This window comes from Petaurus breviceps, unplaced genomic scaffold (assembly GCF_028583685.1).
Source record: "Petaurus breviceps papuanus isolate PSGF00001 unplaced genomic scaffold, PetGlider_PUasm1.0 90823, whole genome shotgun sequence".
Taxonomy (NCBI): domain Eukaryota; kingdom Metazoa; phylum Chordata; class Mammalia; order Diprotodontia; family Petauridae; genus Petaurus; species Petaurus breviceps.
This window is the reverse complement of record NW_027187352.1, coordinates 3,102,003-3,129,794: the sequence shown is the minus strand read 5'-3', so window position 1 is coordinate 3,129,794 and position 27,792 is coordinate 3,102,003. Positions and strand designations below refer to the sequence as shown.

General features: G+C 38.0%; 1 protein-coding gene and 1 pseudogene across 1 annotated transcript in view; both read left to right on the top strand.

Moving 5' to 3' along the window:
• C2CD3 (C2 domain containing 3 centriole elongation regulator) overlaps window positions 1-27,792 on the top strand; it is a 183,250-nt gene that overhangs the window by 10,444 nt on the left and 145,014 nt on the right. Inside the window, exons 3-5 of the mRNA XM_069070830.1 lie at window positions 12,452-12,609; window positions 19,978-20,195; window positions 24,284-24,525. Coding sequence (XP_068926931.1) covers window positions 12,452-12,609; window positions 19,978-20,195; window positions 24,284-24,525 — 618 coding nt within the window. The remainder of the gene's footprint in view (window positions 1-12,451; window positions 12,610-19,977; window positions 20,196-24,283; window positions 24,526-27,792) is intronic.
• Window positions 353-2,878, top strand: LOC138148254 (MICOS complex subunit MIC26 pseudogene; annotated as a pseudogene).

The following is a 27,792-nucleotide window of genomic DNA, read 5'->3' as shown; positions in this document are numbered from 1 at the left end:
CCAGTGCTTCTTTCTTAAAGTTTACTCCTCTCCACAAACTATACTCTAGTCACACTGCCCTCCTTGTCCCTCCCATAAGGCACACTATTCCCTTATGCTGGACATTTTCTCTGACTTATGCTCAGGTATAGAATGCACTTACTCTCAACCTCTTGGTGCCCCTGGCCTCAAATCTCTGTTAAACTCCCACCTCTTGCAAGAAATCTTTCCTTGAACCCCTTCATATGAGTGTATTCCCTATGCTGATTATCTCTACTTTATTGTGCATATATGTTATTTGTTAAATGATTGTTTGCATGTAGTCTCCCCTAATAGACTGAGTTACATGAGGGCCGGAATTATCCTTTTTCTTCCTTTGTTTCCTCAGCACTTGCCTAGCCCTGGGCCTGGCTCACAGGAGGTGCTTGTTCAGACAGCAGCAGCTGACAGCAGAGAAGACAGAACTTCTTGATTCTTATTTTGTTTCTGTTTTCTCTGCAAAGGACAATGCAAAACAAAAGTAATGTTTAGTGAGTCAAGACCCAAAATTAGTAAAGAACTCTTGCTTGGTTGTCCTTGATAAATTCAGATCACCTCATCCAGATTTCCTTCATGCTTGTTTCCTGAAAGAGGTGGCAGCTATCTCCACCAACTTCCAACCAGGTGCCTCCTCCCACAGACGAGGCAAGCCAACTAACTGGCCAGATCAGCTAGGCACTCTTGGGGAAAGGCAGCATATAAAGGGCAAGGTCGAACACTACCACCATGACCCTGGCCACCATCTCTTCTCAGACCCTGGTAAGGACAACATCAGAGTCTGAACCCAACAGTCTTGGGAATGAATAACAATGCTTCCAGCCCAGTGTACCTAGTTATCATCATGGGAAGCAGCCAATGTGAGTATGGATAGCTCCTGCAGGTGTTGCAGTCATTGCTTCTGAACACCCTGAAAAATTGCCAGTAAAGTCTTTGGCAAAGTCAGATGGCTCAAGATCAGAAATTGAATTGATTTTATAATTGGAAATAACGTTAAAGAAGAGGCATTACCATTTACTTTGCTGGTGCACCCTAAGGATCATGAACCTTTTTTGCCCACCTTCCAGGTGAAGCCTTCCGTATGTGTTGCCTCCTCATTAGAATGTGAGCTTTGAGCTTCTTGAGAGCAAGGACTGTGCAATATATTCTTTAACCTCAGTGCTTTGCATGTAGGAAGAGCTTAATAAATGTTGTCATTCATTCAGAAGTCATTGCTGAGCCCCTGTAATTGATCATAGAAATATAGATAGGTGAGAGACTTCTGAGGGAAGAGCTTAAGATTGAAAGAGTAGAGGAAGCACTACAGCCGAGCTCTCCTAGCATTCCCCTCAAAACAACTTTAAAATAATGCCTCAATGGAAAAGGTTGGAATAAGACATTTTTTTCCAGCCCAAGACAACTTAGGAGGTTGGAATGAGAGGTATGTAATATTGGAATAGGGGCTGGCCTAGAGCACATATGTTGGAAACACAAGCTATGGGACTTGGTAGCAGTAACAGCGGCAGCAGCTGCTTTGAAAGTTTTTAGCCCAGAAATGGTAAGGGGATTGGATAGCAGGTCAGAAACAGATTACAGGGGATTCGTGTGTTGACACTGGGTACTTTTTGGCAACTCCCATTGCCCATACTTCGAGGTTGTACTTCTAGGGCAGAGAGAAGCACTTATAATCACAAGGGAACAGAGGCCCCTCCTAGATAAGGACCAGAGCACTGACTGGGAGAGCAGTGAGAGCAACACTTCTCCCCAAGGTCTCACTACACTGGTAGCACCAAAAACTTCCAACCCCTAGAATATTTAGAGAACTTTCAAACATTCCTGATAAAAAAAAAGACCCAGATATGGGTAGAAAATTAGATTTTCAAATATAGAACTCAAGAATCATAAAAAATAAACACGTAAGAAAAATCATAAGGAGTTAAACTGAGGTGACCCCCAAGCCGGATCCGCCGCTGAGGCCTGCAACATGTTCAAGGTAATTCAGTGGTCAGCAGGTTCTGCCAGCCTGAGTCTTCTCTCCTTCAAAGTCTATGCATCTCATAAAAAGGAAAAAAGGGATAAATGTTCAGTCAGAGTTATTGAGCTTTCACTCTACTCAATTCCAAACTTTGAGTCCAAATATGTGGAGGAAGGCATTTCACAACTTAGAAAGTATGCCGTGCCATATACATATTGGTTTCAGGTTGCTTATGACAAAACTAAGCCCACAATAGATGCTGCCATTCAACAAGGAGTAGCCAGCTGTGAACTTTTTTAAAATCCACCTCCAGGATTTTTGCCAAGACTTGGTTGTGATTGGTTTTTCTGGAATTTTAGGATACTTTTTGCTGAAGGTTCAAAATTAAAGAAGCTCATGTATCCAGTTGGTTTCATGAGCATTACTACATCTGTCTATTATCCACAAGAGGTTTTTGAATTTGCACAGGTCAATGGAGAGAAATTGTATGATTGGGGTTTGCAAGTATATATAATCCTAGAAGATGTGTGGAAGACATATTTTCAAACAGATGCAAACCGGGAGAAGGCTGAAGATGTGAAGCAGCCATCTAAACAAAGAAATAAATAGGATAGCCCTGGTGCTGCCCATTTTCAACAGATGTACTCCAGAGACCCCATGCCGAAACCAGTATTTTGAATAGATAAAGAAAGATACCAGAGATGTTGATATTGAATGTAATAAAGTGTCTTTCTTTTTCAGGAAAGACTACATTTGTGCCCCTTGTTATCTCTGGTGATGCCATATCGCTGAATGAACTGGTTTAATATTCTTTCACCTAGAGATAATTTATAAGTCCTAGAACTCCTTGTCCTCATGTTGGTATTCATGTACATAATTAAAATTCCAAGTAAAAAAAAAAAAGAAAAATCATAAGGGACGAAGGTTTATCTGTTATTTTACTATATGGGAAGATGATACATCTAATTCCTAAGAACTTTGTCATTATTAGGACAGTTAGGAGTCTACATAGATAGAGGGCATGAGTGTGATTCAGTTATATTGGGTTTGTTTTTTGTTTTTGTTTTTACGGAAGAGTGAGATAGAGGCATGCACTAAGAGAAGGAAATTATCACATAAAAGAAGTGAGCAAGAAAGTTTTTACAGTGGCAATGAAAATGGGTGGAAGGTGAGTAGGTAACACTTAAACCTCACTCTCATCTGACACATACTTAGTGGGATATAGAAATCTATCTTACCCAACAGGAAATTAGAAGGGGACAGAGATGAAAGAAAAGGGGAAAGGTGGATAAGGGAGGCTATGGTCAGAAGCCAAGCAAATTTCTGAGGAAGGACGGGATAAAAAGAGAAGGATAACCAGAAGAAAATAGGATGGAGACAAATACGTGGTAGTCATAACTGAGAATGGAATGAACTCATCTCTAAAATGGAAGCAGATAGCAAAATGAATTAGCAACCAGAATCTTACAGTATGTTGTTTACAAGAAACACTTGTGAAACATAAAGAGACACAGTTAAGGGACTAGATAGAGAATCTATTATGCCTCAGCTGAGGTTAAAAAAGGTAGGGATAGCAATCAATCTCAGACAAAGCAAAAGCAAAAATAGACCTGATTAAAAGAGATAATCAGGGAAATTATATTTTGCCAAAATGAACATTGGAGTCATATTGACACTAAACACATGCATCAAATGTCGTAGCATCTAAATGCTTAAAGAAAAGTTAGATGAGTTACAGGAGGAAATGGACAGCAAAAATATATTAGTGTGAAGATGGCCAGATAGAAGCAGGAAAACTGAGGGGGCAGAGGCAAGATGGCGGAGTAGAAGCACGACCTCCCCGTGGCTCCAGCTTCTACCTTCCCTAATCCATGTAAAAAGGGGACTCTAAACAAACTTTGGAACTGCAGAACCCACAAAATGACACAGAGAAGCTAACCTCCGACTAAGGACAGCTCAGCAGGCCAGCCGGAATCCAGCACAGTACTCTGGGAGCTGAGCCCAGCCCCACACCGAGGCTTTAGCCCTAGGGCGGGCCTGATCAGCTGCCACCAGCGGCACTCCAGATCAGCAGCAGTTTTATCAATACATAGATGCAAAGGACAAAGTGAGAGGTCAGTACAGCCTGGACTTTGGGAACCAGTGAGTGCAGGGCTTTTACCCTCCGGGGCGAGAAACCGCTGAGATGCCAGCACAGCCTGCCAGGGCCACGTGGCAGCTTCAGCTCCTGGCCTGCAGAGTGTAGGGGAACCAAGCACCAGTCTGAGGGGTAATTGCTCTTGCTTCAGCCTTCTTGGATCTGGATTGCAGTCTAGGATCGAGGTCCTGGGGTGTGTGTCCAGCTTGCCAGAGCATGTGGAGACCTCAGAGACGGCACCCATCTAATACTTCTGGCAGCTGAGAAAACCCCAGCGTTTGGGATGAAAGCTCCCCTGTCTGGTGGCATAGTCCTACTGTGGCAAAAAGTCCAGGGGTCAAGTGACTGAGGGTTGACATGACCAGGCAAAGGAAACAAAGCAGACAAAAGATTCCAACATTAGACTTATATTTTGGGGACAAAAAGGAGCAAAGCATGGAACAGGAGGAAGACAGTGAAGTCAGAGCTCCTGCACCAAAAGCTTCAAAGGAAAATACAAGCTAGTTACAGGCCATAGAGGACCTTAAGAAGCAAATAAGAGAAGTGGAGGAAAAATTGGGAAGAGAAATGAAAACAATGCAAGAAAATTATGAAATGAGAGTCAACAGCCTGACTAAGGAAAATAATACCTTAAAAAACAGACTGACTCAAATAGCAAAAGAGGCTCAAGAATGCAATGAGGAGAAGAATGCCTTAAAAAGTCAAATTTGCCAGATGGAAAAAGAATCTCAAAAGCTCACTGAGGAGAATCATTGCTTCAGAATTAGATTGAAGCAAATGGAAGCTAATGACTTTATGAGAAATCAAGATGCTGTGAAACAGATCCAAACAAATAAATGAAAGAATAGAAGGCAATGTGAAATATCTCATGGGAAAAACCACTGACCTGGAAAATATATCCAGGAGAGATAATTTAGAAATTATTGTACTATCTGAAAGCCATGATCAAAGTAAGAACCTAGAAATCATCCTCCAGGAAGTTCTCAAAGAAAACTTCCCTGATGTTTTAGTACCAGAGGGCAAAATAGAGGTTGAAAGAACCCACCGATCACCTGCTGAAAAAGATCCCCTAAAGAAAACTCTTAGGAATATTATAGCCAGGTTCTGAAATTCCCAGATTGAGGAAAGAATATTACAAGCAGCCAGGAAGAAACAATTTGAATATTGTAGAAACACAATCAGGATAACCCAGGATCTGGCAGCTTCTTCACTGAGGGATCGAAGGGCTTGGAATATGATATTCTGGAGGTCAAAGGAGCTGGGATTAAAACCAAAAGTCACCTACCCAGCAAAACTGAGTATCATGTTTCAGGGGAAAATATGATCATTCAATGGAATAGAGGACTTTCAAGCATTCTTGCTGAAAAAACCAGAGTTGAATAGAAAATTTGACATTCAGATACAAGAAGCATGAGAAGGTAAACAGGGAAAAGAAACCATAAGGAACTTATCAAAGTTGAACTATTTATATTCCTACATGGAAAAATGATACTTGTAACTTATGAAACTTTTCTCAGTATGAGAGTAGTTGAAGGGAATATAAAGGTATGTATGTATGGGTATATACATATATATGTCTATATAGGAGGGTATATGGACATGAATACATATGAGTGTGTATATATGTGTACAGATATACATAAACAGAGGGCACAGGACCAATTGAATAGGAAGGGATGATATTTAAAAGGTGAAATTGAGAGGTGAGAGAGGAGTATGATAGATGGGGAGAGACAGAATGGGGTAAATTATCTCACTTAAAAGAGGCAAGGGAAAACTGTTTACAATGGAGGGGAAGAACAGGAAGGCAAAGAGAATGAATCAACCTTACTCTCATTGAATTTGGCTTAAGAAGAGAGTGTAGGAATGGGATGAGAAGGGGGAATGATGGAAGGGAAGGCAGGTTTGGGGAGAGGGAAGTTGGAAGCACACACTTGAAAAGGGACAGGATCAAAGTAGAGAATAGAACAAGTGGGGGTTAGGATAGGACCGAGGGAAATGTAGTCAGTCTTTCACAATATATCCAATATGGAAATGATTTGCATAGCTACACATGTACAACCTATATTGAATTGCTTATCTTCCCAGTAAGGGTGGGTGACAAGGGAGGAAGCGAAAGAATCTGAAAGAATCTGGAGTTCAAAGTTTGAAAATCAAATGTTAAAAAAAATATATTATGTTTTTTTTTTTTTTTACATGCAACTGGGAAATAAAATATACAGGCACTTGGGTATGGAGATCCATCTTACCCTACTGGAAAGTTGGAGAGGGCTTGGGGGAGGGGGTATATATGGGATCACTGTTTTGGGGTGCTAGGTAGGGGAAAGATGGGGAGAAAATTTTTAACTCAAAATCTATGGAATTGAATGATGTAAACTAAAAATATATATAAAATTTAATTTCAAAAAACTATATTAGCGGGAGACCTTAATTTTCCTCTCATGGAGCTAAATAAAAATAAAATAATCATAAAATAAACATGGAGGTGAAAAGTATTCCAGAAAAGTTAGATATGATAGGCCTTAGAGAAAATTCATTGGCAGTAAAAAAGATGTAAAATTTATTCTTAGCTATATATAGCACTTTTACAAAAATTCACCATATATTAGCGCATAAAACTTCATAAACAATTGCAGAAATATTAAATATGCTCTTTTTGGACCTCATTGCAATGAAAATCATATTCAATAGAGAGATCTGGGAGCATGGATTAAATATTATTTGGAAACTAATCCTAAAGAATGAGTGGGTCAAAGAATAAATCATAAGAACATTGAGTAATTTCATTAAAGATAATGAGACAGCATACCAAAATTTGCGTAATTTAACAAAAGCCATTTTTAGGGGGAAATTTGTGTATCTGAATAAATCTATATATCTAAATATCAGTAAATGAGAGAGACTTGATCAACAAATTGGACATACCACTGAAAAAAAAGTTAGAAATAGAACAAATTAAAAATCTTCAAATAAATACCAAAGTGGAAATCCTAAAAATCAAAGGAGAAATTAATAAAATTAAAAGTTAAAAAAATTGAACTAATAAAACTAGGAGCTGGTTTTATGAAAAAAGAAACTGATAAAATAGCTAAACCATTGGTTAATTTAATTTTTTTTAAAGAAATGAAAACCAAATTACTAGTATTATTAGTGAAGCATTCCCAACAAAGGTGCAATTAACGTAGATATTAAGAGCTATTTTGCCCAGTTGCATGCCAGTAAAACTGATCATATAAGTGAAGTGGCTGAATATTTTTTTTAATTGCCCAGATCAACAGGAGAAGAAATAAAATACTTAACTAACCCTATCTTGAAAAAAGAAATTGAGTAAGTTGTAAATCAGCTCCTCAAAAAGTCCCCAGGATCAGATGAATTTACAATGAATTCTACTAAACGTTCAAAAAACGATTCCAATAGTATATACAGTTTGAAAAAAAATGATGCCTATCAAATTTCTTCAATGACACAAATACAGTTTGACAGCTAAACTAAGGAGAGGAAAAACAGAAAGAAATCTATAGACTGAGTTCCCTAGTGAACACTGATGTAAAACATTTTCAAATAAAATATTAGCAAAGAAATTACAGCAATATGCCACAGTATAGTTCTGTAGAAATTAGCCATAGAACAACATCTCACACCATGTATGAAGATAAGGCAAAAATGGGCATGTGATTTATATATTAAAAAGTTATATCATAAGTAAATTAGGGGAACATGGACATTTTTATGTGTTAAATCTATGGACAAGGGAAAAGTTTATGACCAAACAAAAGATAGAGAACATTATGGAGCCAAAGGATAGCAAGGGAGGGGGAGGAAGTAATTTGCTAAAAAGACTCATTACTCAAATATGTAGGGAACTGAACCAAATTTATAAAAATACAAGCCATTTTTCAATTGATAAGTAGTCGAAGGATATGAATAGGCATTTTTCAGAAGAAATAAAAATAAAAAAGAAGAAATAGTCATATGGAAAATGCTCTAAATCACTGTTGATTAGAGGAATACAAATTAAAACAATCCTGATATACTGCCTCACACCTATCAGATTGGCTAACATGACAGAAAAGTTAACTGACAAATTCAGGAAGTGGGGAGAATGTGGGAAAATAGAGACACTAGTGCATTTTTGGTAGAATTGTGAACTGGTCCAAGCATTTTAGAGAATAATTTGGAACTGTTCCTAAAGAGCCATAAAACTGCATACCCTTTAACCTAGCAATACCTCTACTGAGTCTGTATCCCAAAGAGATAAAATGAAAAGGAGCTATATTTACAAAAATATTTATAGTAGCTCTTTTTGTGGTGGTAAAGTATTGGAAATTGAGGGAATTCCCATTGATTGGAGAATGATTGAAAAAGTTATGATCTATGAATGTGATGGAATACAAAGCAGGAGGATGACTTCAGAAAAGCCTAGGAAAATTTATATGAACTGATAAAAGTGAAGTGAGCAGAACCAGGAGAACATTGTATGATAACAGCTATATTGTAATGAGGATCAACTGTGAAGGACTTGGCTACTCTAATCAGTACAATGACCTAGGACAGATTCCAAAAGAATCTTGATGAAAAATGCTTTCCACCTCCAGAGAGAGAAACAGTAAACTCAGTTCATATTGACACATACTTTTTTCATTTTCTTTTCTTGCTCTTTTGTTGTGACAGGGCTGATATAGAAATATGTTTTACATGACTTCACATGTATAATTGATATTATATTATTTATCTTCTCAGTGGTATAGAGCCCTAGATAGACTAGAGAAAGGAGAATTTAGAGCTCAAAATGTTAAAATCAAATTTTTTTAAGGAGAGAAAACAAGGTAGGTATCACAAGATTAGTGAAGGGCAAATTTTGCAGTTTTCAAAAAATGAGAGAACAAAGCATGAACACTGTAGGGCAATGAACTTTCAGCTTTACCATTTCCTTCTTCAGCTTACTTTTACAGATGAGGAAACTGAGGCAAACAAGGTTAAGTAGCTTGCCCAGGATCACACAGCTAGTGTCTGAGATTGAATTTGAACTCAGTTCTTCCTGACTCCAGGCCTGGCACATTATCCACTGTTCCACCTAGCTGCTGTATTGAAAATTATAATAAACCAAATAAAAGCCAGTGATTTCATGAAACAATACAAAATAACCCCACTGTACTCTACCATTGTCAAACCTTATCTGTAATACTGTGTTTAGTTCTGGGCACTGATTTAAGGACATTGAGAAGCTGATGAGTTTACAGAGAGGAAGGCAACTAGGATGAAGGGCCTTGAGTCCATCCATGCCCTATCAGATTTGGTTGAAGGAAGAGCTTAATTTTGTGGAAGAAGAATTAGACTTGTTCTGTTTGGCCCTAGAAGGCAGAGCCAGGAGTAATGGGTGCAGTTTGGCTTAAGGTCTGGAAAAAGTTCCAGACAGTTTTGAGTTGTGTACAGAAGTGGAATATCTTGCCTTGAGATGTGATATGTTCCTCTTTGCTAGAGGTCTTCAGGCAGAGGATGAATGACTACCGTTAGAGTGTGTTGTAGTGGAGATTCCTTTGTATATGAATTGAACTAGTTGACTACTGAAGTCCTTTCCAATGCTCAGCACTTCTGGTAATTATGATTTTTGTGGGAAAGTGGGGGGCGTTTTATTTAATTTAACCTCTTTTTTCAATGGAGATGGGGTGGTAAGAGAAATAAAGACAATTAATTTTTTTTTTGCCTTTTTTTTTTTTGGAGGGCAATTGGGGTTAAGTAACTTGCCCAAGGTTACATGGCTAGTTTTTTTGTGTGGGTGTTAAGTGTCTGAGGCCCAGAACCGAACTCAGGTCCTCCTGACTCCAGGGCCTGTGCTTTACTCACTGCACCACCTAGCCACCCCTGGCTAATTCATTTCTTAAAATTAGAATAAAATTAAAATTCTGTTATAAACAAATATAAAAGGAGGCAGTTGGATTTGTCCACTTGAGCTCCGTTCCTTCCTTCCTTGAATCTGTACTAGCAAGAGCCTGGGCCTGGGGAAGGAACTTTGGTTTTGGATACTAATCTTTCCTGTCAGTGTTGAGAAGGAACAGAGAAACATGGTGTGTGTGCCAGTCACAGAGGCAACTGACTTGATTTGATTTTTAAGGATGGTCTGACAGAGGGAAGATTTGCAGCTGTAGCCTTCACCTTCATCATAAAGGGCATGTTAGATAAGGGTAAGAACAGTCTTGAAGGCACCTAACTTCCAGGGTTATTGTAAGGATCAAATGAAATATTATTTGTGAAGTGCTTAATATAGTTCCTAGAACATAATAGGCACTTAATAAATGCTTGTTTCCTTCCACAATTCAAGAAGGTAAGTATGAGTATGGCAAATTCTTGGGATAGTAAAGGCCACATTGCCTAAAACAGAGTACATACAAAAGTTATAGGTGTTTGAGTCTAATTTAACAGTTATAAGGTGTTTTAATACTCCTTAACAGAAAGATGCAAAATACATATATGAACACCTAAATGTGCCTATTGTACACAACTCCAAATTTATAATAATAACTTGTATTTATATTGTGCTTTAAAGTTTTGATGTTTAGTTGTTTTCAGTCGTATCTACATTTCGTGAGCCCATTTGGGATTTTCTTGGCAAAGATACTGGAATGATTTGCCATTTTCTTCTCCAGCTCATTTTACAGATAAGGAACCTGAGACAAACAGGGTTAGTTGACTTTTTCAGGGTTACACAAGTTGTCTGAGATCAGATTTGAACTCAGGTCTTCCTAACTCCAGGCCTGGCTGTGTACCTAATTGTGCATCACCTGGCAGCTTTAAAGTTTACATAGCACTTTCCTTATAATAGTCTAACAAGATAGGTAGTGTACATACTATCTCCATTTTAAGTTAAGTGAACAGTTTAGGGTCATATAGATAGCTAGGTAGCATAGTAGATAGAGCACTAGACCTGGAAGCAGGAAAATCTGAGTTCAAATCCAGATTTAGCCACTAGTTATATGATCCTAGATAAGTCACCCTCTGTTTGCCTCGATTCCCTCATATGCAAAATGGGAAAATAATTGCACATACTTCTCTTGATATGACAATTAAATGAATTAATATTTGTAAAATGCTTGGAAAACCCTTGAGCTATATAAATACTTACAACACACTTTACAAATATTAATTCATTTTATTCTCACAATAACCCTGAGAGGTGGTTATTATTATCCCCATTTTACAGATTAGGAAACTGAGGCAGAGCATCACACAGCATGTTTGAAGTCAAATTTGAACTCTGGTCTTCCTGACTTCAAATCTAATGCTCAATTCATTGTGCCACTTAGCTGTTTATTATTGTGATGATCAGATGAAATAATGTACAATCTTGAAACCTTAAAGTGCTACATAAATGTAAGCAGTTATTACCATTATTTGTTATTATTCTCTGACCCTTTCAGGTTAGTGTTTTTATCTATTCTTTTCACAGAGTTCTAGAGAGGGTCCCCTGCAACTATTATTATCATTATTATTATAAAGATACCGTGTTTCCCCAATAATAAGACCTATCCCGAAAATAAGCCCTCCCCTTACTGTGTAAGATTCCTCTAAAATAAGCCCTATTGAGATTGCTACTGTAGTAAAGGTGATCCCCTGCGCTACATGCTACATTACGGTACCCTCTGTATGCGCCGTCCCCCCCCCCGTGAAACGCACGCTGCGCTCCAAGCTGCATCCAATCAGAGCTGCAGCAGTGAGCGCGTCATCCTGTTCTTCCCCAGTGATTTGCTTGCTGGTACATTTTTTTGTTCACATTTACCTGTTTATTAAAATTGCTGTCAATGTTCATTAAAATAAGCCCTCCCCTGAAAATAAGCCCTCTGGTGTTTTTCTGTCCAAAAAATTTAATAAGACAGTGTCTTATTATCAGGGAAACACGGTATAAGAGCTAGGGCTCAAACTTACCATTTCTGATCTGAGATCAGTGATTTTTTTCCCTACAGCACAATAAGGAAATTGAAATATGAATCTTCCAATTGCAAGAAGCAGTGATCAGATGCAAAGAGATTGTGAAAATGGTCTTTTCTAAGATTAGCCTCTGACCTCTACTCTTCCAGGATTTATCAATGGGCATGATAGTGTGCAGTGCAGTGGGAAGTTGGAGAAGCAACCTGAAGGGAATTAAGGGAGGGCTTCTTTGAGTAAAAGAAATTATTTTTTTCAAAAAATACCAGTAACAATAGCCATAAGGATAACATTTTACTAGGTTGTCCTCCCTTAATTTCACTTGTAGACTGCCTCTTTCCTCTCCTACTCCCTCAAAAGAAATACTGTCTATAATAATCTGTAGGAGGCAAATCTCTTAATAAAATATCTTTGTTTGCTATTAGATATGGCTGTCCTGGTCTTGGAGGTAATCAACAAATCTGATCATCTCCCTGTGGGGAGAGCCCAGATCAGTGGACTATTGAAGTTGTCTCCAACTAATCCAATCAGTGGATTTTTTACAATTGTATCACCAGCATCTAAGAAGCTTGGAGAGATCCAGGTAACAGTATTGCTGTTTATTTATATTTCTGTTCCACAGAGTGAATCCTCCTATTTAAAAAAAATGTTAAGGAAATTCAGTGGAGAAAAATAGTACAAAGGTAGTATTTTGTTATGGGAAAAATGCTTAAATTCATTCAGAAGAACAAAAGACTAAGAATCTAAAGGGATATAATGAGAGAGAGAGAGATACTGAAGCCTAGCACTTCCAGGTATTTAAAATATAATATTAAATAGTAATCATCAAAATCATTTAGTTTTGGTTAAATCATGGAAAAGTTGATCATTGTAATTCAGGAGGTAAGCTAGACAGCAAAACCCAGAAACAACAAAGTAACCTAGTGTTCAACAAACTCAAAAACAACTAGAATAAGAATTCCTTATTTGACAAAAACTTCTGGGAAAACTAGAAAGCAATTGGGCAGTACTTAAGTTTAGACCAATTTGTCTGTACCATATACTACATTAAATTCCAAGTAGATGTGTGACCTGAGTAGATAAGAATTTGGGGGACTCAGGACTATGTATGGAAGGTACAGAGGGTTTTGAAAATTGAGGCTTACTGTTAGTTATCTAACTAGCACTTAGTTCTCCAGAAGTAGAATGAACTGCTTTGGATAGTGGATTTTTTTTCTCATTTTTAAGGATTAGATTACTTGAAATGGAAGTTGAAAGGAGATTCTTTTTATTTCTAATATTATTATTTTGTATAGGTTGGAGTAGAGGTCCTTTCAACTTTTAAATTTTGTGATTTTGTGAAAATCTTTTCTCTGAAACTTCTTCAGTTGCTTCTAGTTCTCTCCTCTGAAACAAAATCAAGCTACTCTTCATCTCTTTTCTATATGCTAACTCTTCAGATACTTGAAAGCAGTCATGTTCTTTCTCCCTGATCAGTCAGTCAAGATTTAAGTACTTACTATGTGTCAAGCACTGTGCTACAGTGCTAATCCAACATCTTCTCAAGGTATCCTCATTTCTTTCAACTGATCCTTGAGGATTTTGAATCATTATCACAATACTGATTGTTTTCTGAATATGCTTCATCTTGACACTAAGACTTCAGATTGAGTGTCACCTAGGAAGTGAATGGTGGAAATAAAACCTCCCTTGCTCTAGATCAGTGGTGTCCAACTCAAATTGAAACAGTCTGCTTAAATTGTCCATAAGGATCTTGGTGAGCCACATGGGACCATCTCCAGTTGTCCTGATCTATATCTGGCCACTGGACTGAGATGGTTCTAGAGGATAAAGTGAGGCTGGTGACTTTGCACAGCCCCCACCCCCAACTTAAATCCAGTTCACTTGCAAGTCATGCTGTCAGGGGCCTCTTCAAGAAGGAAGGACAAACCACAACCAGTGAGTAGTCTGCCACACTGGGGTCCCAGCTGGCCAGTTCTAGTTGGGCAACTCCTCTTTTTCCCTCCCCTCCCTTCCCATCCATTCTTCTCTCCTCATTGGATATCATGTCCTTACTTCAGGGTGCTCTACCCAAAGGAAGTTAAATTTTTTTTTTTTTTTTGCTTTTTGGAAGGGGGAGGACAGGGCAATTGAGGTTAAGTGACTTGTCTAAGGTCACACAGCTAATAAGTGTTAAGTGTCTGGGGTCACATTCAAATTCAGGTCCTCCTGACTCCAGGGCTGATGCTCTATTCACTGCGCCACCTAGCTGCCCAAGGATGGTAAATTTTAAAGGCTGAATACTAACTAGATATCTTGGGGTTTACTGGCTGTGCCTTAAATCCAATTCACTCTAGCTCTCATTGATTGGCCAACAATAGATCTCTTCCCCGGGCACCACTTAATGGTTATTGTTTTAGGCCTCTACAACTCTGACTCAGGAGTGAATGTAAATAGTAATTGTTTCTCTTTTGGCCAGAAACCCTGAGGGTCTTCTCCCCGTTTGATTTTTTAAAAATTATCATTATTATTATTATTAAAGTGGCCATCCCTTCACTCACTTCGTAAACAGCCCTAACCATTGAATGGTCATTGAGAACTCTGAAAGATCTTAGCTTAAAAAGGCCAAGGTTTGTTTTTGTTTTTTGTTTTGCTTTTTGGAGAGCAGTTGGGGTTAAGTGACACTTGCCCAAGGCCACACGGCCAGTTAAGTGTAAGTGTCTGACTTCAAATCTGGATTCAGGTCCTCCTGATTCCAGGGCCAGTGCTCTGTTCACTGTGCCACCTAGCTGCCCCAAGGGCAAGGTTTTCCACCTCATCCTGGGCCATCTCCATTTATCTTAATCTCTATCTGGCTACTGAACCTAGATGACTCTGGAGGAGAAAGTAAGGCTGGTGACTTTGCACAACCCTCCCTCACTTAAATCCAGTTCATTTGCAAACCATGTCATCATATTCCTGCTGTCATGGTCCTCTTCCAGAATGAAGAACAGACAACAACTGTGGGCCACATATTGACTTAGTTTTAAAATGTAATATTTTCCATGTTTTATTATATTTTTATTTATTTTGTTAACTATTTCCCAGTTACATTTTAATCTGCTTCTGGCTGCACTCAGGAGTGTTATGGGCTGCGTACGGCCCATGGACTATGTGTTTGACACCTCTGCCCTAGATTGCTTTAATGTTTTTGCTGTCACATCACACTGTGGACTTACTAGCTTACATTTCACCAAAACCCCCAGGTGCTACCCTTGCAAAATGGCTCTGGTCTGTAGCCTCAAAGGAGTTGTAAATGCCATTAAAATCTCTTTTGGGGGGGGAGGAGGAATTAATGTCTTTACACTTAGTAATAGCAAGGGAGTCCTTTCAGAGGTTTTTCTTGAGGCCCTAGGATGTCAGACTTTAGCACTGAAGTAGCACAAAGCATTTCCTTCATTTTTCACTTATCTATATAGTAAACTCTTAATTATTATAGCTATAAGAGACTTGGAATAGTGCAGAAATCACAATTTAACTTACAGAAATGTTTTATTGAATTGATTTCTTTGCACTGTCTCCACAAATTAATCTCTTGACCTTACTATACATTTTTCCACCATCTAACTGCAGTCTTTCCTTTTTGTTTCTTAAAACCATACATTATTATTATTTTAGTTTTCTTTCATAATTTAATAATTCCTCCCTAGAATCTTACTCTATCACTAACTGAACATTTTATTAATGTTTGCATTTTCCTTTTCTGCACTGATTTTCCAAGCTTATTTTCCAAAATCATGTTCTAAGCTCTTTGCTACTATTTTATTTACTTTTTCTTTGTTCTTTCCTTTTAAGATCTCTGTCGGGTTTATATCCACATCATCTCCTCTGAAGCTTTGTCATGGCTTGGAGATGATTCTGCATTGGCAGAAGTCATACTAATGGAGTACAAGCACTAGAATGTCCTAAACAGGTTGAAGAAAGCCTTAGAATGTAGACAAAGAAAAGCCTGCCTGCCTGTTATTCAAGAACCAAATCAGTAAAGAATAGAGAGGCTTATCATAGGAGGCTTAGCCAATTCATCACATATTTATTAAATTCTTAGCACATACAAAGCATTGTACTTAGAGACCATTTTTCTTAGATATGATAGGACTAAGATCCACAGTAGTGTAAAAGGAGACCCTGTGTACTGATGAGATCATGGATGTGTGATGTATTATAGAATATAAACTTTTACTCAATGAGAATTGGAAAGTCTCTCTTTTCATGGAGAGAACCTATATGCCAAGCACATTCAAAAACTCCCCACCAAGCACATTATTCATCTGCTTACTGTGGCATTCAAGATATTCATTCTGCAGTATTGCTGAAGCTTAGCTTCATAGCCTAATTTCATACCAGTTCCCTTTAGCCATTCTAGGGTCAAATTGGCTGAGTGAGCCTGGAATTGTCCTGTGAGCTGATAAATTCCATCCATTGTGCCCAGAAAGCAAAGCCCAATTTTGTATCAGAAAAGTATTCCAGTAGAGAAGACATCAATCTTATCCAGGGTCAAGAGGTAGCTAGATCTGTCTGGCCTACAAGGAATTTTAATGGTCATAGCTATACCAAGGAACCCAAAAAGATCCATGGAATGGTTAGAACAGCTTAGTCTAGGAGGCTGTCTTCTTTATGCATATATTTTAAAATTACATTACTTTTGTTATTTCTTAATTCTTTTTTTCTTTGTGAATAAGCCTTGGATTCAATTCAGTTCAGAAAACATTGGGTACCTACTATGTATAACACATCATGGTATACAGAGTTTATATTCTATTGGATGGTGTAGTATACTAACAAATAAGTATACACTGGAAGCCATGTGGCACATTATAAAGAATGCGGGATTTGTAGTCAGTGGGTATGCATTCAAATTTATTCTCTGCCTCTTATTTGTGTGACAATGGGCAAGTCTCTTGAACCTCTCTGGGCTTTATTTTATTCTTCTCTCTAATGATGAAGGGATTGTTTTAGTTGACCTGAAAATTCTTCTAGCTTTTATGTGCCTGTGATTCTTCCTCTAAGTACAATATAAAGTATGTTATAATATGAGGAATAAGTTAATGAGAGCAGATCATAGATCCTGAGAAAGTGCTAAGGAGAACATTTTCAGGTAAGGAAATTAGGGAAGGTTTCATGGAGGGTACTGTATCTGAGATGGGTCTCAAAGTGAAAGAAATGAGAATATACAGATGGGGAATAGCTTTTACAAATACACAAAGTCTAGAAGGGAGCAGGAGAAAATTGGGAGTGATACTATTCTAGCTTTTCTTTGTGTGGAAGAAATAATATACTATATTGTTATAATCTTACTAAAAAAAATAGACTATAAAATAAAGAGAGCTCTAGAATTAGGATATTTTTGCCTGGACAGACCTTAAAGGTCACCTAGTATAATCCCCTCATTTTACAGATGTGGAAACAGAAATAGAAACCTAAAGGAACTTTGCCCAATGTTAGAAGATAAGACTGATGATCCCTGGGAGTGCAGAGCTGATGGGCTTAGTCCCTTCTTGGTAATGTGTCAAAGAAAAAAAAGATTAATGCTATATTCTGTGTTTTAGTCACAAGCCTGCTAGAAACAACCCTATCTAATTTAATATTAATTTATTATCTAAGCATTCTAGCTTCAGGAGAGATAAATGCACAAGCTGGCATTATTCCTTGTCCCCCAATTCCCTTAAACAAGTTTCTGTACCCTACCTTGATTTGGTATATAACATCTATAGGAATCTTTAACAAGGGGGAAAAAAATCAACAAATACTGTTTGGTTTAACATTCCAGAATAGTCACTACTCATTTCCTTCCTTGAACACACCCTTCAAGGATTGAAAAGGATCTTCTCCCTGCTTGCAATATCAATGTTGTCTTTCTTCAATAGACAAGAGTCTTTGTTAACACTCTTTTTGCTGGGGGGGTAGAGAAAAAGGAGACACTGTCCTTAGGGGGTCTAGAGCCCACTCCCTTCACTGAAGGGGAAGGCATTGTTCTCTACTAGACTACATTGTTCTTCATTCTAGATTTTGGTTGCCACTCCCAGTCCTTTTTCCTGAGAAAGGCCTTTTGTCCTTAACCATCTTCATGCTAGGACATTTGGTAAGGGTTTTAGACAAGACAAATATTATTTCTTAATGTTTCTACTCAAAAAGAGGCTTTAACATACTTCTTCTGAATTCTCAGTACTCCACCTGTTGTCTCTGTGCCTCTGTACTGAGTGCTCCTCACTCCCCTCATGAACTTCCTCCTTACCTCTGCCTGTCACACTCTCCATTGTCCATGAGACCTTTCCACATCCCATAGGACACTGGTCCCTTCCTCCCAAAATAAACTATCTTGGTCTTTTTATATATCTATACATACTTACATGTATTATCTCCCTTAGAGATTATCAGTTCCTTAAGGACACAAATTCTCACATTTGTCTTTGTATTCCTAGTGTCCAGTATAATAGGCACCTCCACTTCTTCCTCTCTCCCTCTCTTCACTCTGTTTTCCAGCTTTATCGTTCCACTGAAACACTCTTTCCAAAGACACCAACAATCTCTTAATTGCCAAATCCAACAGCCTTTTCTCAAACATCATTCTTCCTGACCTCTCTGCAGCCTTTGGCTGAATTATCTTCTCTATATGGTTTTGTGACACTGCTCTCTCCTATTTTCCTTCATACCTTTCTCACCAGTCCTTCTTAGTCTTTGCTGTATCTACATTATTTTCTTTAACTATGGGTATCTTATCCTATCCTGACTCTAGCTCTAGCTCTATCCTGACTTCTGTTCTCTTTTCCTTCCCTCCCTTCCTTTTTCTGCTTGGTAATCTTATTAACTCCCATACATTCAATTATTATGTCTGTGCAATTATTTCTCTAGTCTTCTTATCCATCCTAATCTCTCTCCTGCCCTCCAGTCTGTCATCTTAATCAATTAATCAATAAGTATTACAGGTCAATCAATAAACATCTCCACCTCCCTGTTGCACATCTTGAATTGATTGTCCTCAGACATCTTAAATTCAACATGTCTAAAATTGAAATGATTTTATTTCCCCCCCCCCCAATCTCTCCCCTCTTCCTAATTTTTTTATTACTGTTGAGGTCACTATCATCTCAGTTACTCATGTTCACAACCTAGGTATTGTCCTTGATTCCTCATTCATAGCTCCCATATTGAATCAGTTTCCAAGTCTTGATGAAGCTACCTCAGTACTATCTCTCATATAAATCCCTTCTGTCCTTTGACACTGTCACCGCCCTGCTGTAGGTCCTCAACACCTCATGCCTGGACTATTGCAATAACCTGCTAGTGGCTCTGTCTCCCCCAAATCTCTCCTCACTCCATTCTCTCCTCTCCTTAACTGTCAGATTGATTCAGTGAAGATCTGACCAAGTTACCATTTCTCTTCAGTTAGACTCCAGTGACCCTCTAACATCAAATCCTCTGACATTCAAAGCAAGTAATAACTTGGCCCCTTCCAACCTTTCCAGTCTTCTTACACCTTACTTGTCTACATGTACTATGCAGTTTAATTGTTGTTCCTCATACCAGACACTCCATCTCCTTCCTCTACATTTTCACTCTCTGTGTCCTGTGCTTTCCTCTCTTCGTAAACATCTTCTGCCCTCCCTTCCCTCCCTGGTTTCCTTCAACTAAAAATTCCACCTTTTTCAAGAAGGCTTTCCTGATTCACCCTTAATGCTAGTACCTTCCTTTTATTAATTTTCTCCAACTTATCCTGTCTTTGTTTGTACATAGTTTAAATTTCTTGAGACGAGGAACTGCCTTTTGACTTTCTTTGTGTCCCCAGCCTTTAGAACAGTGCCTGACACATGGTAGATGCTTAATGAATGCTTATTGACTCACCAACTTAGTAAGTGCTTAATAAATCATATTGATTAATTACCCAGACTGATAAAATCATGAGTAAATTGTATGTGTGTGTGTTTTTTTTTCCCAGATATTGCTTGCATTAGAACCTTTGTCAGCAACTTTTGACAACTGCAGCTCTTTCACCACTGATGTGAGTGGAGATGCACTGTTACTGGATCAGGGATTCAGAGAAAATGTTGAACCCAGGAAACCTCAACTTTCTGGGATGGCACGGGTACATACACTTCCTATGACCAATACTGAAGGGAAAGAGTCATTAACAAGTAGTAGAGCCACTACTCCCAGGTAATTTCCATTTGTAACACATATCAACATCATCTGTAAACTGCCTTCTCCTCTTCTAATACCCTCACAATTTCTGCTTTTCATTTATAATTTTGTGTGGAGGACAAGAAAGGAAAGAAGTAGAGTAATTGTGTAGCTACTGATATGAAAAGTGAAGGGAAGTTTTAGTTTTGCTTTTAATGAAATGTGACTTCCCTTTTTCTATTGATGGTATAGTACCACTATTCTCCTTAGTCACCTTTAATTCTTCCCTCTTTCTCATTCCCCTTCTAATGAGTCATTAGGACATACTAATTCTACCTCCACAACAACTTTTGCATCTTTGCCTCCTGTCTCTGCTTCATTCCCATAGCTACCATAGGCCATGGACTTAGACTATTATGGGAATACCCTAATTGGTCTCCAGTATTCCGTCTTCTATTCCATCCTATACCATTCATCCTTTTAATTTTCTTCAGTTAGTTTCAATTAATAAAAATCTTTTATTTTCTTTCCCTTCAACCCCATTGCAAAAAAAACAAAACAAATAATCATATCCCATTACGTTTGTACACCATAGTTTATTCAGTTATTCCCTAATAGATGAATATCATCTTAATTTCCAGGTCTTTGCCACCACAAAAAGAGCTATTATAAGTATTTTTGTACATTTTTGTACCTTCTTTCATTGGGTTGGGGGGAGGGGGGCAGTGTATAGACCTAGTAGTGGTAGTTTTGGATCTAAAAGTAGGTGTAGTTTAGTGACTTTTGGGGACAAAATTCCAAATTGCTTTCCAGAATGTTTGGACCAATTAATAGCTCCACTAGCAGTTCAGTAATGTTCCTGTTTTCCTTCAAGTTCTCATTTTCATTGTCATTTTCCCCTTTTGTCAACTTTACCAATCTGATGGGTAGGAGGTAGAACCTCAAAATTGCTTTAATTTACATTTCTTGAATATCAGAATCATCTTAGAGGACAACTCTGATCATTTCACTCCTCACAAGACTTCAGTGGCTCTTCATTGACCACCAAATCAATTCTAACCTCTTTAAACTGACATTCAGATACTTCCACAGCTCTAATGCTCACCCAACTTTCGAGTCTGAGCTTCTATTATTCCTAGTCATGTATTCTACATTCCAACCAAACTCAATGTTTCCCTGAACTCAAGCCTTCCCTTAAGCATTCAATATATTCTCTGACTTTCTCTGTTATATTCTTTCTCGTGTTCAAGGCCCAGCTCTAGTACTACCTTGTCGCTGATCCTAACAGTTAATCATTACTTTCAAGTGGAATTCTCTTTTCTTGAAACTCTTACAGAAATTCCTTAGAGTTCCCTAAACTCCTTCCTCAGCATCTCTCCCCTATTCCCAGTGATCTTGCATCTACAGTTGGCATAGCTCAACAGCATTCTCTGTACTCTGAGGCACTGGCTAATGAATAAGTTATGCTTTTCACCTCAACACTTAACATTATCTTTCATTCTCCCTGTAAAGCTCAAAGACATTCTACTTCCAGACATCCTATTTCTGTGCAGGACACTATCATCCTTTTAGTTGCACATTTACAGCCTTGGTGCTATTCTTGATTCATCATTTTCCCTCACTCTACATATCAAATCATTTGCCAAATATTGGTATTTCTACCTACACAGACATCTCTCTTACATATCCATAGCCCCTTATCTCCACTCACACAGTCACTATCTTATCTCAGGCCATCATCATTTCTCACATGAAATGTTTCAGTAATCTCCTGAATGGTTTCCCTGCCTTATGCTCTCCTCTCCACACATGTGCTGTTCCTAAAAAACAAGTCTAACCATATCACTTCCCTATTCAGCAAACTCCAATGTTTCCTGTTGCCTCCAGCATCAAATATAAAATTATCCTTCAAATTCTGTTTTTGTGTAAGATTTTTTATTAATATGGTAGTACGTGTATGGGCTAATAGGTAGCACTGTGAAGAAAACACCAGGCCTGTAGTCAGGAGGACTCGAGTTCAAATCTGGCCTTAGACACTTACTAGCTGTGTGACCCTGGGCAAGTCACTTAACCCTGTTTGCCTCAGTTCCCTAATCTCTAAAGTGAGCTGGAGAAGGAAATGTCAAACAACTCCAGTATCTTTGCCAAGAAAACCCCAAACAGGGAAATGGAGAGTCGGGTACAACTGAAATGACTCAACAACAACAAGTACCTGTATATAATTTATGAATGAGTAAATATGTACCTATTGTGGGTACATGCTCAAAAATATTATTTATTGTGGATACATGCTCAAAAGCTTTTTGTACTGATGGAATGTGAAATTTTAAAAAATTTGGAGACTACTGGGTTGGATAATGTATAGATTGGGAATTGGTGGTATAAGCAAACCCAAAGAGTAGTCTTTAACAGTTCCATATTAACTCAGGATACATCATTTGTGTGAAATGGCAACCAAAAAAACTGTATTCTTGGACTATCACATCTGAAATATCTTCAGTTTTAGGGAAGGGAGAAAGGCAATGCAATAAGTGTTATACTGTCTACTTTGTACCAGGTACTATGCTAAGCACTTAATAGATAGTTATCTTGTTTGATTCTCACGATGACCCTGCAAGGAAGGGGATATTACTGTATTCCATTTACAGTTGAGGAAATTAAGGCAGATAGTTGAGTATTTTACTTAGTCATGCAGCTAGTAAGTGTTTGAGGCCAGATTTCAACTCAGGTCTTCCTGACTCCAGACCCAGTGCTCCATCACAAGGCCATTAAGCTGCCTGTTAGGACAGATTCTGATAAGTAGCACTGCCCTGAGAAAAATAATTATGATGGTGTAATGCCTCAAATTTGTGCTATACAAGAATAAAGTTGAAGGAAATAGGGATTTTTATTTAACCCATAGCAGCAGTTGTCAAAGCATGGTCCTTGGACACACCTGGGAGTCCCCTGAGACCCTTTCAGGAGTTCTTCAAGGTCAAAACTAATTTCCTAATAATACTAAGATACTATTTGCATATTGAAATACTTCTCCCTTTTATATTTATATACTGTGTAAGGCCAGATTTTCTTCATATACTTCAACCAAAACATCACAACAGATTAAATGCAGAAACAGATATAAGAAGTCAGCTGCCTTCTATTAATCAACATATTAAAGAGATTTGAAGAAAAAAAAGTAAAATAATGCCATTTATCTCTAAAATTAATTAAATTTTTTTTGCCTGGCGCATAGTAGGCACTTAATAAATACTAGTTGACTTAACTATTTATATTAACATGTGATGGGTTCATTATTATTTTTTAATGAATGAATACATATTTTTGAGTTTTTTTTCACGATTAATTTTAGTATAGAAAAAAAACCAGTAGATTATAACCACATAAAAGAAACTCTTTGAGATCCTTAGTAATATTTATGAATGTAAAGGGGTCTTGAGACCAAAAAGTTTGACAAGCACTAACCTAAAGAATACTCAGGGGAAGCATAGCTGTCTTTCCCTAGTGGTAGGGCTGTCATGTGGAACAGTAATTAGATTTAGGCTGTTTGGCCCCAGGTGGCAGAACTAGTAGCAATGGGTAGGTATTACTAGGAGATAGATACATTTAGGATTAATGTAACAATTCAGCCTGTGTAGGAGTGAAGTAGACTGCTTGAAGAGGTTGTGGATTTTCCCTCACTGAAGAGCTTTACAAAAATGTCGAATAAAAACTTATCTTGGATATATCATAGAGAAAAGTCTTTTTTTAGATATGCATTTAATTAGGTGGCCACTAGGATTCTTTCCAGGCCTGTACTTATCATCCCTTTCACCATATCCCTCATAGGATGTAAGGAAATTGCTTTGTAAACCTTAAGATTCCCTTGAAAATATGAGTGATCTGTCTTGTGGGGTTTTATGAGGAACCTCAGAGCACTGACATGTTGTTGGATACATACTACTCTTTATTGCTAGTCGACTGTGAGCTCCATGTAGGCCGTTGACACTTTGTACCTGTCCCTAACAAATGTACATTTGAAAGGAAAGAGGATGTATTCACATGACATACCCAGGCAATGTTTGTGATTCAATTGGAGTTTGCATTGTCCACTGACAAGTTCTTTTTCTGTCTTTAATTTAAAACAGGGGAAAGGACCACTTGTACTTTCCAGAGAACTCTGTAGGGGATTCTTTCTTGGGACCACAGCCTCATCTTAATTCCAAGCAGCTTTTAGAAAACAAAACAGTAGAGCAAGAACCTATAAAGAAGCAGGCATCTTGTCCCACCATTCCAGTAAATGGTACTCACATTAGGAGAGCTGCAAAGAGTCACAGTGACACACAGGTTCATCCTTTGAACAACCCCCCCACAAAAGACCTTCTCTCGGGTAGGTAATTCCCTATTTCTGCCATTTCTACTACTTCTAACTGACTGTGTGATCCTGGGAAAACTACTTCTTTGGGACTCAAATTTTTTTTTTCCTTTTGGAGGGGGAAAGGCAGGGCAATTGGGATTAAGTGACTTGTCCAAGGGCACACAGCTAGTAAGTGTTAAGCGTCTGAGGCCAGATTTCAATTCAGGTTTTCCTGATTCCAGGGCCAGTGCTCTATTCACTGTGCCACCTAGCCACCCCAGGCCTCAATTTCTTTATCTATAAAATTGGGAATAGTAATCATAGTAGCTACATCATAGGACTTTTGTTATTCAAATGAAATAATAATATATAAGGTACTTTGTAAACTGTAAAGCTCTATATCAAAATGAATGTACTACAAATACCCCTGAAAAGCCCAAGTCTGTTTTTTTAATGTCTTATTTTTTTAATAGACATTAAAATAATAATTTTAGAGAATTTTACTGAAAAGAGTCTGACAAAATTTTGTGTTAAACTAAGAGTTTACCACTGTGGAAGTTTAAGAGCTACTGCTTTACGTAACTATCAAGTACAAGTATGAAAGCCTTGCTGCTACCCAATTTAGTTACTACTAATACTGGAAATAGATGGCCTGAGCCAAGGAGGAGGAAGTATCATACTCATAGAATGATGAAACTTAGAACACAGAGTATAAGAATGTAAAACATAGAATGTTGGACATAGATGCAGTGTTAAGCAGGTGTAGAACAAAGGATGATGAAGGAAGTAAGTAAGTTTGAATTTTTCTAAAAGGTCCTTCCAAATATATTTGCAGATTAGGAGGTAACAGTGGTCTAATAGAAAGAGTATTCAATTTGGATTCATAAAACCTAAATTTGACTTTGGACACTACTTCTTAGTGTCTCTAGTAGTTGATTTAAGCCACTTTACTTCAGATTCCTCACTGTAAATAGAAATGATAATGGTTGCAGATAATGGGTTATTAATATCTGGTGATTTAAGAGATGGTTTTGTAAGCCATGTATACAATTGTAAGATCCTGGTTGAATAGGGCCTAGGATTCAAGGGATTGACCAATATCTCCTAATTACATATTTTTACTGAAAAACTAGGAAAATTAGTATTCGGAATACTACATAAGAAGACTTTGTAGGCCACTGCAACTGGGAAGTAGAAGACTGGTAGAGGTACAGAAAAGGAGCAATTTTTAGAGAAAATTAGCAGACACACTAAAGTGAACCACATATAACAGAATCTCATTTTTAGCTGACATAGAAGGTGAGTTAAGATATACCTGTGTTTCAGGTACAAGAAAACAACAATTAGGTATGCATCTAGTGGACAGTTGCTCTTTGTCCTAAAAGGGAAGGTAAAAGGGCTTTACATCCTTTCCTTAAGAAGCGGAAGTAATTAGGCTAGAAGAATGATCCAAGCAGAAAACAAACAAAAAAAATAAGGTAAATGAGAATTCAAACTAGAACCATGAGTGTCTGTAGGTTGAAAGGCAACACAAAAGCAGGAAAGGCCTTGGAAGGTACTTGGAGGTACTTAGCATGGATGAGGGCCTTCCCATGGTGGTTCTGAAAAGGAAACAATTTGTCATGAATACAAAGACCCATATCCACTACTAAGAGCAAAGTCTTCAGTTATTGACCTCAAAAAGAAAAAAGAGCAGTCATGCTGCTAGGCAACCATGTTCTAGAACTGTATAACAATAGGATTGGCTACCTAGGCAAGTAGTGGTTTCCTATTACTGGAAGTCTTTAGAAGCTCAATGACCATTTCTTAGGGATCTTATAAAGGGATCATTTAGTTGTTGGAATAAGTGACTTCTAACATCCCTTCTAGTTCTAGTCAGTTAAGCTAAATAAACATTTATTAAGCTAGGGATTCAAAGACAAAAATCTGAATAGTCCCTACCTGGAGGAGGGGTAACTGCATGTACACTGATAGTAAATATGAAATATTTACAAAGTAAATGCAAAGTAATTTGGTGAAGAGTGCCATACTAATATTTGGGGGGGAATCAGGAAAGAATTTTTCTAGGAGGTAGCATTTCAGCTGAGTCTTGAAGAGAGCTCTGAATTCCAAAAGATAGAGAGGAGGAGAACACTCCAGGCATAGGGGAAAGAGCTTGTTCAGGTGTGGTATATGCATTATCTCATATGGGGTAAAGGTGGGGAATTTGTGGGCTCAAGGCCACATGTGGCTCTCTAGGTTCTTGGGTGCAGCCTTTTGACTCAGTCCAAGTTTTACAGAACAAATCCTTTTGTTAAGGGGATTAGTTCTGTGAAGTTTGGATTCAGTTAAAGGGCTGTACTTGAGGACCTAGAGGGCCACATGTGGCCATGAGGCTACAGGTTCCCCACCCCTGCTGGGTATAACAAGCAGGCTATTTTCATTGCATTGTAGAGGACACAAGGTTGAATAATGTGAAATTAATTCAGAAAAACAGGTTGAAGACAGATTGTGGAGGTAGATTAGATAGATAAGAAAATTGAGGGGATTAGAATAACAAGTGGTTAATTGTAGAAATTGAGGGAACCATCTTATGATTCAATTCTGGAGCTAGTTCCCTTTTTGTTCAATTGAAGGAAATGGGAGAAAACCTTATTGTATTGTTTGAACCTAGCCTTACATAGCTAGGAAACTAGTCCACCTCTCCTTGATGATTAGAGACACTTAACCAAAGATCTAGATTAGGCTGACCAGAAACTCAGTCAGCCCCAGAGATTGATGCAGGGAGTTTTCTTAGAGTTGTACATCTCAGGCAACCCATATGTCTTATCTGAAAACTGACCCTGTGCAGATCAGTCAATTACTATTTCCATGTACCTTTGATTGCTTAGATATTTGGATAGGAGTAGGACCCCTCCTTTTCGGATTTCAGAGAACCACATCTATTTATTTTTCCCCCTCCCAACTTTGAACGTGCCTAATCTTTTATCCAACTAGAAGTCAGATTGCTTAATACTGTGTTGTTTCCTTTTAATTAATTAGTCTTACTTGATTAATTGTTTTTAATGTATAAAAGTCTGTCTCCCCCTGTGTTTGGGGTCCAACTCTAAGCTGAGGAAGGACCCTGGTCCCAATTTGTTTGGCAGTTGGCATGCATTGCTTAATAAATAGATATGCTCGGAAGAGCAAATATTTGTTTCTTCAATCATTTCATCTTTTCACCTACCCCACAGAGGAGCTTGTATTTTATTGTGGATGCTGTAGAAATCAATTACAACTTTTGAAGAAGAAAATTATGTGCTCATAGGTATGCTTTGAGAA